General features: G+C 41.8%; 1 protein-coding gene across 1 annotated transcript in view; it reads left to right on the plus strand.

The window, feature by feature from the left end:
* Nucleotides 1-18,335, plus strand: part of LOC134634773 (partitioning defective 3 homolog) — a 351,935-nt gene that overhangs the window by 183,714 nt on the left and 149,886 nt on the right. Inside the window, exons 13-14 of the mRNA XM_063484142.1 lie at nt 7,602-7,787; nt 8,389-8,559. Coding sequence (XP_063340212.1) covers nt 7,602-7,787; nt 8,389-8,559 — 357 coding nt within the window. The remainder of the gene's footprint in view (nt 1-7,601; nt 7,788-8,388; nt 8,560-18,335) is intronic.

Below are 18,335 nucleotides of genomic sequence, written 5' to 3' on the forward strand. Positions count from 1 at the left end.
TATGTGCTACCCACAGCCATGCCAAAACATGACAAACATCTTTGGTGCTAATATAATTAGATGTCTCTTAAAGTAATGTGTGTTTTTTTTTTTAAATTTCGAGTGACTGTAAGGGTGAAGTAATTCACTGAAACTTTTGATAATAAAGTGCCAGAGACAGAATCGTTCTTGCGCGTCTCTTCAGCAGCTTATTTATATCACAGCAGGTGACAGAGCCAGAGCTATTTTACCTAAGTGAAACTTGGCGAAGGACTCGAGATGATTAATCATTCCTTAGTGGACTTTATAATTTAAGGTGTTGCAACCTTTTTTGCCGGTATTCACAATTTTGTAATGAATTCCCGGTCTCCCTTTATGATATGACTTCAAAACAGTCCCAGCTGCTAGAAGGTAAATGGACGTAATCCTGCAGATTGCTCTAATAATACTAATGTGTGGATCTCGGGTGAAATCTGATTACAGGAACTGCTCAAAAGACCTTTGGATGGAACATTTGGAATGCCACGGTTTGGCAGTGTGCAGTCAGAGTTCTGCAGAACAGTTTGGCAGCATCAGTTGCATCTCGGAGGTTGCTTTGGCTTTCACTTTATGCATAAAAATGTCTCTGAGATGACAGACCACAGTGATTTTGGTGGATAAGGCCTCCAGTGTGTGTACCATGGCACTACAAACCTCATCAGGACACTTTCTCCGACTTTTCCCTCACTCTCTGATGTTTATCACATCACACTTTCCTCCTCTTCCTGCTTCTTCTTTTTCTCCTCTTCCCTTGTGTTTCTCTCATTAATCACCAACACCGTCTCCCAGCGTAGTCCTTTGCCGTATTAATTTGCCTCCTATAGAAACGCTTTCCGATCAAAGTGCACAGTTTTGGAAGCATGTGCTGTCATAAATAAGGCTAATAATGCCAAGCATGGTTGAAGACAATGCCAGCCCGGTTAACAGTCTCTGAGTCGAGTCGAGTCGAAGCCACCTGTTTTCGTTTAGCACTTTTGAGCAGCTGTTCCCATAATTATGCTTGCTGTCAGTGCAGAGAAGAGGGAGGGTGCACCACAGCATTGTGCTACGCCGATAAACAAGGTAGTTAAAGGCCACTTATGGCGACACAGTTACTCTCCCGAAGGGGATTCAGCGTCTGTTTCCAGAACGCATAATGAACTGAAGTGTGTGTGTGCAGTTGGACATAGCGAAGCGCTTTTTATCCACCATTAGCTTAAAATGAGAGACATCTGCTTCGTGATGTGCGTCTGCGCTTTGGTTCAACCGAAACGCCTTTGCAAACATTCCCGGCTGCCAGCTACACTTAGAAAGTAGCCTTTTATTTTTAATGTTCCATCTGATGAGATGAAATCGCTTCCCGAATCGCCTGCAGAAACACCTCGCGTCAAGTCAGGCCCTGCATATGAGTCTGTTTTTTCTCCCCCCTGTCTTTGGGTCGCTCACAGTGAGAGTCAGTCAGCACCCCTCACTGAGAGCCACTTGCCGTAATGCATTCGCCATGATGTAGATAGATCTGGCCTCAGATGCCCTCATGGAAACAGACTTTGTTAAGTCTGTTAATGAGCTTTCTCATTAGAAAACTCCCTAAAGGGGAATAGTCCCAGTGCGTCAGCTCTGGGTCAAAATGTGCTGGATCGCTGAGTGAAGAACATATAACATCAGTTCGCAGACACTTACAACCTGTCACTGCCAGCTGTGCAGCATCGTGCCTTTTGGTGTTGTGTAATAGCTCGCCTCTCCGCCCCTCGCCCAGCCTCCTCATTGTACCTGAATTTGTTTCCTCAACTTTGAGATATTTAATATTCACCCTCTTTGTCTGTAAATGTTGCAAGGAGAAACACCGCCAGAAGAAATTTGTGTTACAATACTTATCACTCGTGCACCACTTTTGCAATTACACCCATGGCTGATTTCTTTTAGCCCTTTTAAATTCATTTCCATTGACCTTTATGTCACCAAATTGGGCCAAGTGTGGAAAGAAGTTTCCAGGAGTGTTAATTGTTTTAGGCAGTGATGTGCAGAGAACTCAGAGTTATGTGTGAACAGAAGTGATTGTAATTCATTTGCGCTCTGCCTTTTGCATCTCTCTCCGGCTTCTTCTGACGCTCTGTTTCTCTGCCACGCACTTGCACGCAACCGGCAAATGCTCCTTGTTAGCATGTGACAAGTTAAGCAAGGTAGAAACAAAACAAAAAGGCCTAATAGGCAGGCTGGAGCTCCTTTGCTAGCAAATGCTTTCCTTTCTGTGCCCACTTTTATTCACCTATTTGTGAACTTGGTGAAAAGCTGCCTCTAAAGCACTTCCCTACTGGTAATGAACTGCTGCTAGCTCATCAAAGTGCTAATTAATAAAGGATTTAATGGTATAATAGGCTGTCGCTCCATGACTGAGTCAGAGGGGACCTTACAAAAAAACAAAAAAATCTGCATGGGCTCCTTTTGTGATGAATTGGTCAAGTGGCTGGTCACTTGAGCTGTTGAGCTAAGGGGATAATGATAACAATGTTATTACAGCCACTCCTCTTTGCATATTTTCTGCTAGGCTTGCATGATTATGGCCAAAATGATTATCACTGGAATTAATTGGTTCCGTACTGAGGTCACAATTATTTTTCCCGGGTATTCTCTGATTTTTAGTGATGAAAACATTTCAAGTGCACTTTCATATGAACACGACACTGCAAATCTTTGCATCAAAATAAAATTGGTAGTGCTTATTCACTTAAAGTTAGTCAATCTCTTAGAAGGGAAAAAAAGTATTGTAGCAAAACCCAAGAAAAAACTAAATCAACTTTGCACTACTTTCACTTTTACCTTGTGCTAATTAATCTTTATAAATGAATCTTTGCAGACTAATAATATAAAGTCTCTCACTCTATTCATTCTCCCTGCATGATGGATGTTAATAAAATTCATAGCAGAGTACCTGACAGCTCTGAGATCCATCTCTGCTTCCCCTGTTGTGTTTTGAATACAGTGCAGTTACCGCCAGTTTAGTAAAATATAATATTTGTTCAGTAAGCTGAACATTTTCCTGGAATATTTGCTAAACAGTTTTAAGTGGTCAAATGGAATGTGATTGGTTGGTGATTTCAGTGAGCACCTGTTGCATAGATTCATTGCTGAAGCTAAATCAGCTGTTACTTGTTCAGACTAATCCAGGAAACGTCAAGCTGTGCAGTGCAGGAAACAGCTGTGATTGGCGCATACAGGTTCTGAATTAGGGAGCACTCGAGTTACTTTTGCTTTGAGGTGTAAAGGTAGATAAACAGCCAAGTGACAGTCTATACTCACGCACTTGAATTGGAAGCAGTAAAAAAACACCCAGTAAATTCAGTCTGGAACATAGTGACATCTAGTGGTGAGATTTTCCACGCTGCACCTTTAAATACTGGAGCATGCGTTTTCATTTGATTATGCTCGTTTAATTGTGGAAGCCAAAATCGAGTTAGAGATAAAAATTTGATTAATTGCGCTGTCCTATTTTCTGCCTATTTTCTATTTTGAAAAGGTCGGGAAAATAATGGAATGGGAATAAACAGGCCCAGATTGATTTAAACTTTAATTTGTTTCAGAAGGCTGAGATAAATTTTTAATAAACTGATGATACAAAACATATTTATCACGTAAAGCTGCATATGCACCTTTTTTGGTTGCACGTGCCTCTCAGCGTTGTCACGGATTTGCGGGGAGAGCCACTTTTTTCCACAAAAAATAGGCAGCTCCTGAGCTGAGCTGATGCCGAGAGTTTGCTAAGCTATTTAGAAACTGAAGAGATGAGAGCAACACAGTAACAGCCGCCTCTGCACCTAAGAGACTATATCCATCTCTAGGCAACTGATCAAACGCATGTGAAAGGCAAAGATTAATGCATGACATATGACAGATTCATCACTTTTATGTATGTAACATTGTTCTGATTAAATGCGCTGGCACATATACTATACACTCCAGGCTGTGCTAAATTACATCACATGTATACAGTTAACAGTAAATCTTCAAGTTCAGTCATTTAAGCCCAATCAGTGGTCCAACCACACCGGACTCCTGGGATAGCCACGGTGTGTCTGTAGTTGCTAAAATATCAGTAATATCTTAAACGAACCTTTATTTGTCACATGTACTGTATATTAAGCACATTGAAACTGTTTCCACATATCCCTGCATGTTATGAGGCTGGGGTCAGAGGATTGGGGTCAGCCATGGAGCAGATATGCTGGAGTGGACAGGATTAAGGGCTCAGCTTGACAGTGCCACAATTCCCCATCTTTTGCTCAGTAACCCAGAATCTTGACTGTTGAGGCGCAACTTCCCCACAGAGTTAAGAGTACGCTGTAGCACATTTGTTTGGGTTTTACTTTTCAGATTGAACAAATATGAAGGTGATCTTATTGTTCAAATAACAGAAAACTAACAGGAAACAACAGTAACCCAAAAAAAGAGGTGTTGGTTGTGTCATGCTCAAGGCCATACGTCTTTACACTGGAGAATAGTTTGTTGCCGGTGATTTATTTTCTTTTTGTTGTTCAGAAGAGAGCTTGACTCTGTCTGTCTACATCAGCATAATTTTTTACCTTTTATGGAGGGAAAAAAACAACGATGGGAGAAAACAGATGTGTTATGCATATAACTTTTTTCCTGGTGCTTTTTTAAGTTTAGTTAAGCACGTAACCTTTTCCCTGTCTTTACATCATTTCACTGATTGTCAGTACCTTTGTGCTCTCTGTCCCAGGTGCATCCACGGGGCTGTGCTTGGAACAATGAGCTGACTTTCTTTTTTCTCTTGTTCGGAGATAGCTGAATCCAGCTCTGCCTGAGTTGAATCGGTGCAACAAGGCCTGTCAAGCAGCCTGACAAACTCATTCTTGGCTAGCGGCGCTTGTTCCTGTCTGATGAAAATGTTACACTGCTCTCTCATTCTCTGCCTCGGCCCTCTATTCCCGGAACACAGCTCTGAGTGGGTGGTTATTCTGTCATCATTTTGGAAGACGGGCGCGCACACACACACGCACGCACTCACGTACAAAGACTCGGAGACTGTCCATCCAAAGTAATTTTTTCAACCAGTATATTGCCATCGTCAGTCGCTGGGCTTAAAAGCCTCAGAGAGGATATAACTCAAAGCCACAAGATGTTTTATCAATTTATTTTGATAAAACATTGTGATTAGAGTAAAAGTTAAACCACGGCAGTGACGCACAAGACCACACATTCGCAAATGTTCTTTTCAGAGTGTATTCAGAATGGGGGCAGGGATTGCTCAGTAGGTAGAGTGGTGACCCCATAATCGGAAGGTCGGGGATTCAAATCCACTGAACAGTTACCCTGAGGTACCCCTGAGCAAGGTACCGTTCCTCCGCACTGCTCCCCGGGCCCAGTGGCTGCCCACTGCTTCACTGAGTGAATGGGTTAAATGCAGAGAAGACTTTCCCCACGGGGATCAATAAAGTATACATTATTATTATTATTGTTGTATGTCTGTGCTGTATTTTGCAAACCAACTGATCTCAGCTCACACACTGAGGTAAAGCAACTCCACTACAGCAGCTGTCAAAGTTTATAGAAATTCCAAAATTATGTCATTGCAAGCTCTATACAAGAATGGTTGTTTAAACAGCGTCGATGGCTTATATTTACCCCTGCCCTGGATAACAAATTGTTTTTCAACGGCACACTTTTTCTTTTCCTTTCCCCTATCCGCTTCATTCAGCAGTCTGAGGGAAAGCAAAAGGTCATTTCCTGGCAGCAACCGGTGATTTCTGTAATAGAACCTGCATTTGAAAACCAGGTGTTGAAACGTGGTGCGATTAAATGGATTCCAGTGGTCTGAATTTACCAAGGGTCCAGTCAGAGACAAAGCCCAGTTGGTGAGTTGTACAGACAGGTGTACTGCCGTTTTAAAAGTTGGAAAAGAGAGAGAGAAAAAACAAAAGCTCAGAGAAAGAAAAGGAGGCAGATAGGAGGGCCGTCTGGAGAATAGGGGCTCCGTCAGATTGTGTTGAAAAGAGCTTTCACCTGAACGCACCGCTGCATCCTAATAACTCTTCAGCTGCTGGAAAAAAAAACACCTTGTGCTCTACCTTTCCCCTCTTTCCTCTGTTTCACTCTTTTATCCGAGCAGCTGTGAAGGGCACCTGGCTGCTATCCATCTGGCTGTTTGTGTGCACGGTTGATGTGAGTCTATGTAAAGAGAGGTCTTGCGGTTGGTCTTCGGGGTTGATTGCTCTAGTCTTGTTAATGTAGATTTGGGTGCTGTGGCAATAACAGCCCATGCACAGTTGAATCTGAGCAATGGCAGTATCACAGTGTGCTCTCGAGTTTCTTGTGGAACAGTTTCATCATGCTTGATTCTTGCTAATGCTTAATCTGCTGTGTTTACAGTAATGTGAGGAGAAAGTGAATTGCTGTTAATGTAACCAGGTGACAAGAGTCTAACACTTGCGAGCGACTATGGACCGAAACCTCAGGCGTCAGCATGCGAGGTTATCTACAGGATGCTGGCTACAGCTATATAATAGGTGGCAGGGCCTGAGCAACTAAATGGACATTATTTTAACCTGTCCTTAAATCTTTATCAGATTTTCCACGAGTTAAAAGCGAGAATCTTTCAGCTTCTTGATGCCTTTGTTGTTTTCTCCACGCAATTAGCTTTCTCTCACACCCTTTTCCCCCCATTTGTTTCCCTGAAAGTGAAAAATAAAATGCTATCCCTTTCATTATTATTTATTTCTTTTACAGATGCTCTTTGTTAGACATCAATGATGCCAGAAAGCTGTCAGAAAAGCGACCGAAGTGGCTGGTTGATGGTCGATGGACTATTTTCCGGCTGAATTGATTTTGCTGGCTGATAGAAACTCATCGCTACCCTCTCACACCTTTCCTGCAGTTGAAATGAACCATTTCTCGTTAACCATGCATGAAGAGTATTGCAGTACTGGGCCTGCAATAAAACTCTTGCTTCTGTAATTTTGAAAAAAAAGAAAAAAAGGGCCCAGGAGGATCAGGTCCTTAACGTGTGACAAATTATCTTTCAAAGAGATGTTGTTCAAAGGAAGCCGCTGTTGTTTGAGCATCAAATTGCTACCTGGCGCTTTCAAAGTTCTCCGCCGTCCCCTACACGGAGCTCATGGCGGTGGAAAGGCATTGGCAGCACTCATCTAGACAGTACAGCCAATTGACGATGACGGCGCTGAGATATGTGACATGCTTACCATCCATTCACTTTCTTCTGCTCCGCTCATCTTACCCCCTTTATCTTGTCTAGTCCCTGCTTTCCATTTTCCTGTCATTCATGAACCTGGTTCTTTTTTTTCTTTTGCTATTCCCTTTTATCCTTTTTTTTTTTTTTAAAAAACCTATATGGATAGCTGATAGTGACACTGCAGTGAGTCGCAACAACAGTTTACCAACTTTAGAAAATAAGTTGAGTCATCACAACACAAAGAGATTTATTGCTTACTGTGCCAGTGACAGAGCCATGACAAATATTCATATTTTTTTTTTAACTCTTTCCTGCTGAATGCTGACAGAAGTCAAAGAAAAGAGATCTTAAAGATACATCTCACCCTCTGTCTTCAATCTTCTCTTTTTTTTAACATTAGCAAGAGAAAGATGACATCGTGTTAACCCCTGACGGTACACAAGAGTTCATGACCTTTGAGATCCCTCTGAATGACTCGGGTTCAGCAGGCTTGGGGGTAAGCGTCAAAGGAAACCGGTCCAAGGAGAACCACGCTGACTTGGGCATCTTCGTCAAATCCATTATTAATGGAGGTGCTGCTAGCAAGGCAAGTAACGACTCCTTCACTCGGGCATTTCCTTGGTGGATTTCATTCATGGGTTTCATTGCAACATACAGGTGTGTGCAAAGACAGTGTAGGACACAACAGTGTGACCTTCAAGTTGTAGCAAAAGGTGCGGGTGGCATAAAATTCTTTTCTCGGGGGAGAAATACTTGGCATTTTGTTATTTGTTTGAAAAATGAGAAATTAATTAGTGTTTATTAGCACTAGTACCATGCAGTGGTTTTACATCTAACAACTTTTTCCCTGTCTCCCTCCCTGAGCCTGCTTTTTTGCTGGAGGTTTCTTCCTGTTAAAAGGGAGTTTTTCCTTTCCACCGTCGCCAGGTGCTTGCTCATATGAAAGTCATATAATTCCTGGGGTTTTCCCTGTATTTGTATTGTACTGTATTTTGTTGTAAATAAAACTGAATTGGAATTTGCATCATTTACAAATGATGAATTCTGAAAAAATCTTCTTACACTTGTATTTTTGGGGGGATATGTGAAAAGGGTACATGCTAACCATGGAAACGCAGCCTCAGGAGCAGCTTCTGTTTTATTTTATGAACCGCATTGCACTTTCTTATGATGGTTCTTGTCTGCAGGATGGCCGTCTGCGTGTTAATGACCAGCTTATTGCAGTCAATGGGGAGTCACTGCTTGAGAAGACAAATCAGGAGGCCATGGAAACGCTGCGCAAATCAATGTCTGTAGAGGGTAACAAGCGAGGGATGATCCAGCTCATCGTGGCCCGGCGGGTGGCCAAGAGCAGTGAGGTAACCCAGCAGTCAGGGAAGAGTCACGCTGATGTGACTAATTGGCACCACAAGGAGTCCGATTTAATTGGTCTCCCTTTGTTATGTTTTTTTAAATCAGGTATCATTATTAGTGCTCTAATCATGACCTACCATAACATTAAGATGGACTGTATAACACGATGTAATTTTTTCTACAATCATATCCCTGTTTTGAGTCGGTAAGGTGGAATAAGACACTGGAATGAAGATGAGGGATAGCTACATATCAACATGGCTGATAGATGATATTGATTTTCCTCTACCTTTCCAGTGCTGCTAATCTAAGCCCTGTAGGTTTTGGGAACTTTGAGATAGCTAGAGAAGGACCTTTATGAAGCGACCACACCACCATGCAAATCTTCAAACATTCCCATTTCCTGTGTGAGATATAGTGATAGCATCTCCCATTTTCCCCATTCTCTGCGTGATTTTTTTCTTTGCTCACGGTGGGCCTTGATATGATATCTAAGAAGTACTTCACCGAGTTGTGATTGACAGCTCTGCAGAATAACACTGTAGGATTGGGAGATAAAGGAATATGCATTATGGCTAGGGTGGATATTTGTCACGAAGCAACAGTCAAGAATATTAAAGTGCTGGGATTTCACCTTCGTGAAACGTCCATTGTGATGCAAAACTTAACCTGGCCTACCTTTTTTTTTTTTTTCATCAACAAAACTGTCATTCACATAGTGTGGTGAAAGGGGGGAAAATGCAATGCATGGTGTGACTGTATCCCAGCGTAGTGGAATGATGTGTGAATGCATTCGCAGCCTCGTGCACGCTCACTTGCCCTGCAGCCAGAGGTTGTAGATCAGGTTTGATTAGTGTTGCTGTGACTCTAATTGGAGCCTCTGTCCTGTGGCTGTGTGTCAGTTTGGAGTCTCACGCTGAGGCCCCCCTCCCCTTCCCCTGTCCTTCACCCTCTCTGGTAACCCCTCATCCGCTAAGCATTCTCTAGCAGCCCCTGCTACCCCGTGCAGTTGCTTTCCTTTCGTTTCCATGTTCAGTTTTCGCCTCCCTTGCTCCAGCCTGTGGTTCTCCATAGTCTTAACAGGTGGAAATTTTTAGACATTTCAGGGAAAACTGCAGCTGAAATTATCCGAATGACGGCGCATTTGTTTTACTGCAGCGTTACAGTGCATGCCACTGTCCAATATACACAACCTGCTCTTTGCCTGGCTTTATTTCTCCCCCCCCCCAATTTGCCGCCCCTCCTTCTCCCCGCTCTTTCTCCACCCTGCCTCCTGACCGAGACCGAGAGAGAGGACACATGTCCCTCCTGGGAAACCTCAGCCCCAAGGTTCAGTGAGTTCTATCGCTTCGGTCCAGTCACTCTCCTGTCGTCTTTAATCTCTCACCAGCAGGCAGACAGGTAGATAGACTGACAGTAAGCAGACAGCTGGGCTACTGTCATTAGAAATGGCTATATATATATATGTGTGTGTGTGTGTGTTTATGTGTGTGTTTACACTTTTTATTATTAAACTAGCACTCTGTAGGCAGAAAGATGAAAAATGCTATTTGTACATTAATCTATTTAGAGAGAAGTTACGTGTTTGTATATCACTTGGTATTTATTTCAAACATTAGTTGCTATGAGACAACACGGTGACAGCATTGCAAAGAAGTGTCTGAAAACTAAACCAGAAGGAGATATAATGGTACATTTTAGATTCCATCTATCAAAGTCCCATTATTGGCAACCATACGCTGCAGTGTTTTCTGGGAGCTTCATGGTTTGAATAGATGCCTTAAAGCCACTGGAGGGTTATTTTAATGTACTCTGAGTGGAGAAAAGATAAGCCTGTAAAGTGTAAGAATTTCAACCTCAAGTGAGAGAAGCGCAAGTTAAATGTTGACTCAGGCTCCCAGCTGCAGCCCGTTCCCCCCCCCCCATGTTCAGCCGTATCGGCCCAGCAGATATGCGGGGAGCCCGCGCCAGTTTGCCACTGTCACCCAGCCCGAATGGGAGTGAGCACTGGAGGCCACCGTTGAAATGAATCAGATCCATCACTGTCTGCAGGGGAGAGGAGCTGAACAGCACAGCCTAATGCATCAGAGTGGTGGTTGAGGCGGCGGGGGGCTTCAGTGGGTGCACTATATCCAGGCCACCCCAGTCTGTGAAAATTGCATTGATTTCATCACCACCTTGCTTTGTCCACTGGCCTGAAGTGAGGGAAGTTTTTGGTGAAACACAGCAGTGTCTTAGGAGCTTAAGCTTGTTTGGATTGCTGTTTGGGGGGACAAAAAAACTACACCAGACACATTTTCCTTCACGTAATGTAGCCAAAAATCTTCTAACTGATGAGGACCCAAACATGAAGCACCTTAATGGAAATATGAAACACAGTGTGGCAGTTGCAGATCTAAAACACGCACACAATTAAATTGCCCAAGGTCTTCCAGTAATCCTTTTTTCTTTTGGTAGGGCTTGGAGCTTGTTCCATCTAGAAAAACATTCTTTCAGAGACAAAGACGAGTGTTTCAGCAGGCGGGTTCATGCTGCTGATGGCCCATGATTAATCCCATGTCTGAGAAGAACCTGGTCTATTCTTACCGCCATTAAAGCAGCAGCGATGAGTAGCCTGTGCCTCGGGTTAAATTAGATTTTTTTTCCCCCCTAACCTTGGAATAGAGGAAAAAAAACCTTCAGCATGATTAAGGTCATATGCATGTCTAACAAAGCAGTGGGCTGCTCTGTGTGGGGGCTATTTTTAATGTAGCACAAACCCGGAAGGTCTCCATTTGCCTGATTCAAAATATGACAAGTGTCGACACTTTACTGCACTCATCCAAGTTTTAAAGCACCAATCTCAATTTGCCCGGGAACACTCAGTCAGCCAGGTCACAGAACAGCAGTGACTCAACAAAGCAGGAAGTCGGACGTAAAAAGGTCGACGTTAGAAGAGTTGATGAAAGTTTTCAGAAGAGTGGCGTGTCTTGGAAATGAATCCTAATGCCAGCAGATAATGAATTTAACAAGCGACCAGACAGAAGAGACAGGTAGGAAGAAAGTGTGTTATTTATAATATATTCACTGCAGTACACACACAAACACATGCACCTCCAAACACACAGACACGCAGACACTATGCACCGCCACTCTGAACCAGAACAATTAATCCTTCTGTTCTGGCTTCACAGATAGCCTCTGTTTGAAAAACCACCATTCTGCCCCAGATAGTCAAGCAGTAAGATTGGTCACAGCCAATATGTTTGAAACATTGTAATTGCATCTCTGCTTCAGACTGTTTAATTTCTCTTTCTATATCTGAGTTCTATTAATATATCGTCACATGTGTTTAAGCAATTAAATTTTCGAAAAGTCATTTCAGTTCCATTATTTTTATTCAGCCACTCTTGCCGAGTGTTCTCTGTCTTTAAGCGCGCAGACTGATGCCCGAGTGGCAAACCTCAGTCTCGTGCGCTAATTTCTTTTCCCGCGATCACTGTTTGCTCTCTTTCTTTGACTGAGCGATTTCAACTTTCTGTCAGTCTGATTCAAACCCTGTCCCGTTGTCTCATTACGACCCGCCATTGCCACGTTTGTCTGACGCACAATCAAGCGTGCGCTTTTTAAATTAGTTGTTCGCCGTAGAAACGTTAATGATACCGCAATTATACACTAGATAGGAGAAACCTGCAATTACAGTTTTCTATTTGCATGGAGGTTATTTCCCTGACCGAAATGAGGAAAGCTGAGCGTTGTTCAGCACGAATGTAGAAATTTGGAGTAGACTTAGTTGAGAAGTGTGCCTCATACATAGAACAAATGGAAATAGAAATAAATGGAGTATGAAAAGTCCCATATGTAGCTATCACACAGCTAACATACAGACCTACCATAGTTTGTTTGAATGTGATATTGAATGTCATGTTAAGTTCCTCAGTTTATCAGCTGCCCTCCTCTTGAAAGAAACTGATTAATATGGGAGCAGGCAAAAAAGACCTCTGTTTGTTATTAAACACAGTCAGAACTCCTTTACATAAAAAGGTTTATTAGAAAAGTACAATCTTAACTAATGTGTGGAGACTTCATGTAATGCCAGTGAATCAGTCAGGCCCCATCTTATCTTAAAGACCTCATAGTAACATATCACCGCAGTAGAGCTCTTATCCCTCAGACTGCTGGTTTACTTGGGGTTGCTATGATATTAAAAGTAGAATGGGAGGCAGAGCCTTCAGCTTTCAGGCTCCTCTTCTGTGGAACCAGCTCCCATATTGGATTCAGGAAACAGACACCCTCTCTGCTTGTAAGATTAGACTTACAACTTTTATTTTTAATAAAGCTTAGAGTTAGGGCTGGATCAGGAATCCTCCCTTAGTTACGCTGCAAAAGATCTAAGGTGCTGGGGACTTCCCATGATGCAATGAATGTTTCTTCTTCACTTATGTCTTGACAGTACACTCTGTGTTTATACGCCACTCTGCATTTAATCATTAGTTATTGTTAACCTCTGGCTCTCTTCCATAGTGTGTCTTCTGTCCTTTCTCCCTGACTGAGCCTGGTTCTGCCAGAGGCTTCTTCCTGTTAAAAGGGGGTTTTTCCTTCCCAATGTCCCCAAGGTGGTTGCTCATAGGTTCTTGTCTGATGGTTGGGGTTTTCTATGTATATGTTGTTTTTTTACTTTACAAAATAAAGTGCCTTGAGGCGACTGTTGTTGTAGTTTAGTGCTATATAAATAAGATTGAACTGAATTTGAACTAAATTAAGCTGGACTTGGTATGTCCAACATGCACAAACGCAAATATTGTGTTTAAGAAAGTTAACTTAGTGGTAAATGTCTGTTTCTGTGTGTTGCAACAGCCTTTGCACATCATGATATTTCTAAGATATTTATCACACAGGTGTCTAAAAGCTGACAGACTGATGATAAGCATGCTTGCGGTTTGGTTTAGTTTCACTGATTTGTAATTCATCACATGACATATTATGCCTCTCTGTGCATTTGTGATGTTATTTATGACTGAGATCTCCTGCAGACATAGGCTTTTTTTTTTTTTTTGACAGACTGGCAGTCGCGTTGTTTTTTTCCACCAATCCTTCGTGACAGGTCTATGACAATTTGCTGGTAAAGCGCTGCATTAATCAGGGCAACAAAAACATTCTTCTACAAGATACTTCACTACAAAATCATTTGTGCCTTTGCTTTCTATGTTTGTCGGGTAAGACTTTGCTCATTCTTTGCATCTACAGGCTGAGTTTAAAATCAGAATGTGCTATTTTTACATTGTGGAGCTCGATCACAGAATTCAGGAGACATAATAAAAATATTTCTAGCTGTCTTTAGTGCCTTTCTGTCAACACTGCATAGATATAAATATAAAGGTTTATGTAAAGCATTCCCTATATTTTGACCTCTTGATACACTTTACAGTCTTGCACCTCCGGTTGCGTATATACCGTGTGGGACAATCGCTGCAGTGTCTGGCCTAGTGCATTTAGGTACCTGAGAAATGCTTTTCTGGTTTCCCGTGTTCCCCGTTTCTTGAGCCATTAACATTTCACCTCGTATACAGCAACGTTCTGTTTTTCGCTGTTCCTCGACAAATGAACCATGAGTAATCCCAACATTTACTACACTGACATCCTGACATGCATGACAGCTAATCAACATCAGCGCTTAAATGGAAGAAATGTGGCAGGCTTTATAGGAGAATGATGCATAATGATGAAAGGGCAATGCGAGGAGTGTGGGGAGGGGTGGGTGGGGGTTAAAACACATTTTTCCACCAGACGTGATTAATACAATACAACTGGCAACCACCATAGTAAACGTGCTATATTAAACAGAGCAGGCATGTGGTTGTTTTTTCAGATATTCTATTATGTTTAGAAATGTAATAAAATGGAAATGGCATGGGTGAAATGGGAACGTTGTTGTAGAAACGGAGCTGAGGTGTGACTAAAAAGCTAAAATTTGGCTTCGTCAGTCCAAACAACATTCTCCCGGGTGCACTGTGACTTGTCAACATTCATTTAGACAAACTCCACTTGGGTTTTTTCTTTATGTTTCTTTTTTACATCATGAGTGCTCATCATGAGTTGTCCTCTGTTGGCATACTTGCATATTATGCAACCATTGCATACTAATCTTGGAAGTCAGATTGTGTTTATGCTCTACTGATCAGCACTTCTGTTCAAATAGGGCCCAGGTTTGGTCTTGCAGCTACACCTACAGAGGTCGCTTAGATTCTTTGACCTCAAACATGCTAATAATGTTGGTAGTTTAAGGGCACGTTATTAGGCTGCTTGTATTCTTGTAAAAGATCTTTATTATTTGCATGAATTTGGATCTTTTCACAACTTCTTTTATTCAGTTGTATCCAAAGAAGGGAAGCACGCATGGCAAATACACAAAAGAGGCAGTATATTCAGCCATTGTCTGTTTTACGCACATTGGTTTGAATCCAATTAATGCAATTTTCTCATGAAAGGGTTCTGCTGAGCAACAGCAAGAATGACCTCACCTCTTCATAAATTGGTTTGTTTGCTATGACTCTTGTCTTTATTTGGAGAATGTGGTCAGAGACAGTAATGGGCTAGCTAAAAACACTGTTTTATTATTGATAAGAGATGGAAGACGGCACAGAAGAGAGATGAATGTGGCGCAGACTTTACTTCATGCTTTCACCTTAACATTGTTGCGTCATAAGGACTCATAGCCATAGTAACTCAATTAACTCTGTGAAGAGACTACATATAACAGCTGATTCTGTAAGTGAAAGAGCACCAAAGCAATGTCCTCAGCATGCCAATAGGCCTGTTTGTAATCCATTCCAATAGTATTGCTGTTAGTCACTAAGAGACGGTTTATGCAAAGAGACAAGGGGGAAGGAAGTGGCTGGTCCTAACAAAAGACGCTCAGTCGGATGAGAGAAGGGCTGATCGATAGAGCCTTGAGAGAGCTATCAATCAGAGCCCCAGCCTAGTAAATTATGGTTTTATTAGTATTGAGCTGACCACTGCTGGGAGAGACCTTAAGACAATGAGATGCTGGCCCTGTGAAAGAGGCAAGAGTAAGGGAGGGAAATTTGTGTTGACCAACCCTCTGGCCAACTTCGTATGGACTGATTGAATTCAAGTTAGATAGTGACATGTAGGAACTAGAGCTCACCTGTTGTCATAGCAAATAGGAGTGATTCATGGGAAGGGATAAAGTGAGGGCACAGAGCAGTGCACTCTGGGAGATGGAGTTTGCAATGACACAGTGACTAAATTGAGAAAAGCGGATCACAGAGCAGCAGAAATGCAATTCCAGCGCTGCCGGGCCCTCATTCCCGGCCTGCTCTCTAAGGACTAACTCATTTAGGAGTGGCAGGGGAAACTCAATAGGACCAATTGAGAGAATAATATATTGAATCTAGTGGTTGAGTGGGCTGCTTGGGCATGGCGGAGGACTGTGGAGGTGAAGTGTGTGCTTAGTTTCTGAAAACTCAAGTATTGTTGAGCAACATATGTAACTGTATGCAAATACAAATACACAGATGTAGGCCTTTAACTTCACAGGATAGTGTTCGGGTATGAGTTATGTATGAGATTCTTGAACTGTTATTGAACTTGACTAATGTGAATAGAACCTCATCCTATACAGACCGGTTGTGACCCGCAATTATAAATCCTGTTGAATAAAAGAAAAGTCAATGGAAGCCTATTTGCTTGGTATGATTAATCATGTGGTTTTCAGTGTAGAGCTACAAAAAAGTTATTAATGTGTGTGGGGAGAATGTTAAGTGTAAATACAGTATGTAAAAGCTTTAATCATTTAAAAAAAACTCAATGTAAAACAACAAACATGTCATTTTTATAAGACTCTGAAACAGTTTTCAGTATTTAATATGCCAAAGAGCTATTACAAATGAAGAAATGCTAACCTCTTAATGTCTATAATAACGAATCTCTTTTATTTTGAAAGTTTAATGTTCTGTTTAATGTTTAATGGGATCTCTGTTGTTTTCTTTAGGTATTTTAGTAGTTCTCATACTGGAGAGTTTGGACTCTTGGAAAGTTTAAGAGCCATTGTGCATGGATGCCCAGGAAGAAGAGTCAAACTGGACATTCTGTGCATGATTGTGATTTAAGCTCTTATTCCAGCGAGTGTCAGAGATTTGGCTAGCTGAAAATTTCATGTCAACTAAACTCAGCATGTTTTGTCATTTCCGTTGGACTGCTAGTGAGCTAGAGATCTTTAGTTTCATCTAACCCTACCTTTTTCTTGTAACAGATGAGTTGACAGCACCTAAGTTATTTCATCAGTTCATTTATTACCTTCACTCATACAGGTTTAGGGTTAGCATAGCATTATGCCCACCTGCCTAATATCCCCCTTTTGCTGTCGAAACAGTCCTGGCCTATCGAGGCATGGACTGGTTTCTTCACCAAGATGTTAGCAACAGATCATTTAAGTTTTGGGGTGGGCCCTCCATAGACTAGTTTGTCATGGAGAATTGGCGAATTTATAGGCCACTTCAACACCTTAAACTCGTTGTCAAACCATTTTTGTTTTGTGACAGCGTGCAGTATCCTGCTGAAAGAGGCCACAGCCGTTAGGGAATATTGTTTGCATGAAAGGGTTTACACAGTCTGCATAGGTAAGTGGTACGTGTCAAAGTAACATCCAAAGTAACTGACCTAAGTTTTCCCAGCAGAATATTGCCCAAAACATCACAGAACATCACATTGCCTCCACTGGCTTTACAAGTAAGCATCACACACACCTGAGTTTGCACGTGATATAAAAGAAAGCATGATTTATCATATCAGGCCCCCAATTTCTATTGCTCCATGATCCAGATCTTGTGACCATTGTTGTCACTTTCAGCGGTAGACAGGGCCCAGCATGGGCACCCATACGGAACAAATTGCAATGCATTGTGTATTCTGACACCTTTCAATCAGAAAGTGTTCAGGCTAATTGTTAAATTTAAGTCTGCGAACACTTGTTGCCTGTACTTTAAGTAGCATAAACACAATGCTAAAAACCTCCATGTACCAACAGTGTAGCTGTACACTTCTGCATTTACTTGCTGACATGTAGTAGGCAGTCTTTGCATCTGATAAACATATATAATATGCTGAACCTGCAATTTATATTTTCATCATCAGACGCACTGACAGCTTATTATGACACATTTTTATTTCCTGCCATAGCTACTGTATTACAATTTAAAAAAAACATTGCTAATTTGCTGGTTCACTGAAGGACCATTCTGACACGTCCTAACACGGTAAACATTAATGTAAACAATCCAGTTAATTACCGCTGTTTTATTTATTGTTTCCTAACCATTCCAGTGAGCCATCACAGCACCAGGGCCTTGGCCTCTTCCGATCTAATTAATGTTAATAATTACACCTGTGTTTACCCTCCAATGACTGCATGACAAAACAGCTAATGAGAAAAGGGCCTATTTGTTTTTCAAGTACAAAACTACTTTATTGTTTTACTATGAAACTTTTGCTGTAACTGCTTTCATACAGCATTCAAGTGGACAGCACTCACAGGCACTGCAGAACTTCCATACATGCTTAAAATGTATGTAACAGAAAACCACGAGATGTAAAACAAGTACGATCGGCGCTTGCGATCTCAGTGCTTGTATTACATCTGAATACACACAAAGCATAATGTGTGTATTCTGCTGTATTCTTGCTGCATCCAGTGTGAGAGGAAAGAGCTTTAAAGTCTCACAGTATTTGCGTGCAGCCTGTAGGTGGAGTTTATGGTGATAGATGGTTCGCTAGGCAACAA

This window comes from Pelmatolapia mariae, linkage group LG9 (assembly GCF_036321145.2).
Source record: "Pelmatolapia mariae isolate MD_Pm_ZW linkage group LG9, Pm_UMD_F_2, whole genome shotgun sequence".
Lineage (NCBI taxonomy): Eukaryota > Metazoa > Chordata > Actinopteri > Cichliformes > Cichlidae > Pelmatolapia > Pelmatolapia mariae.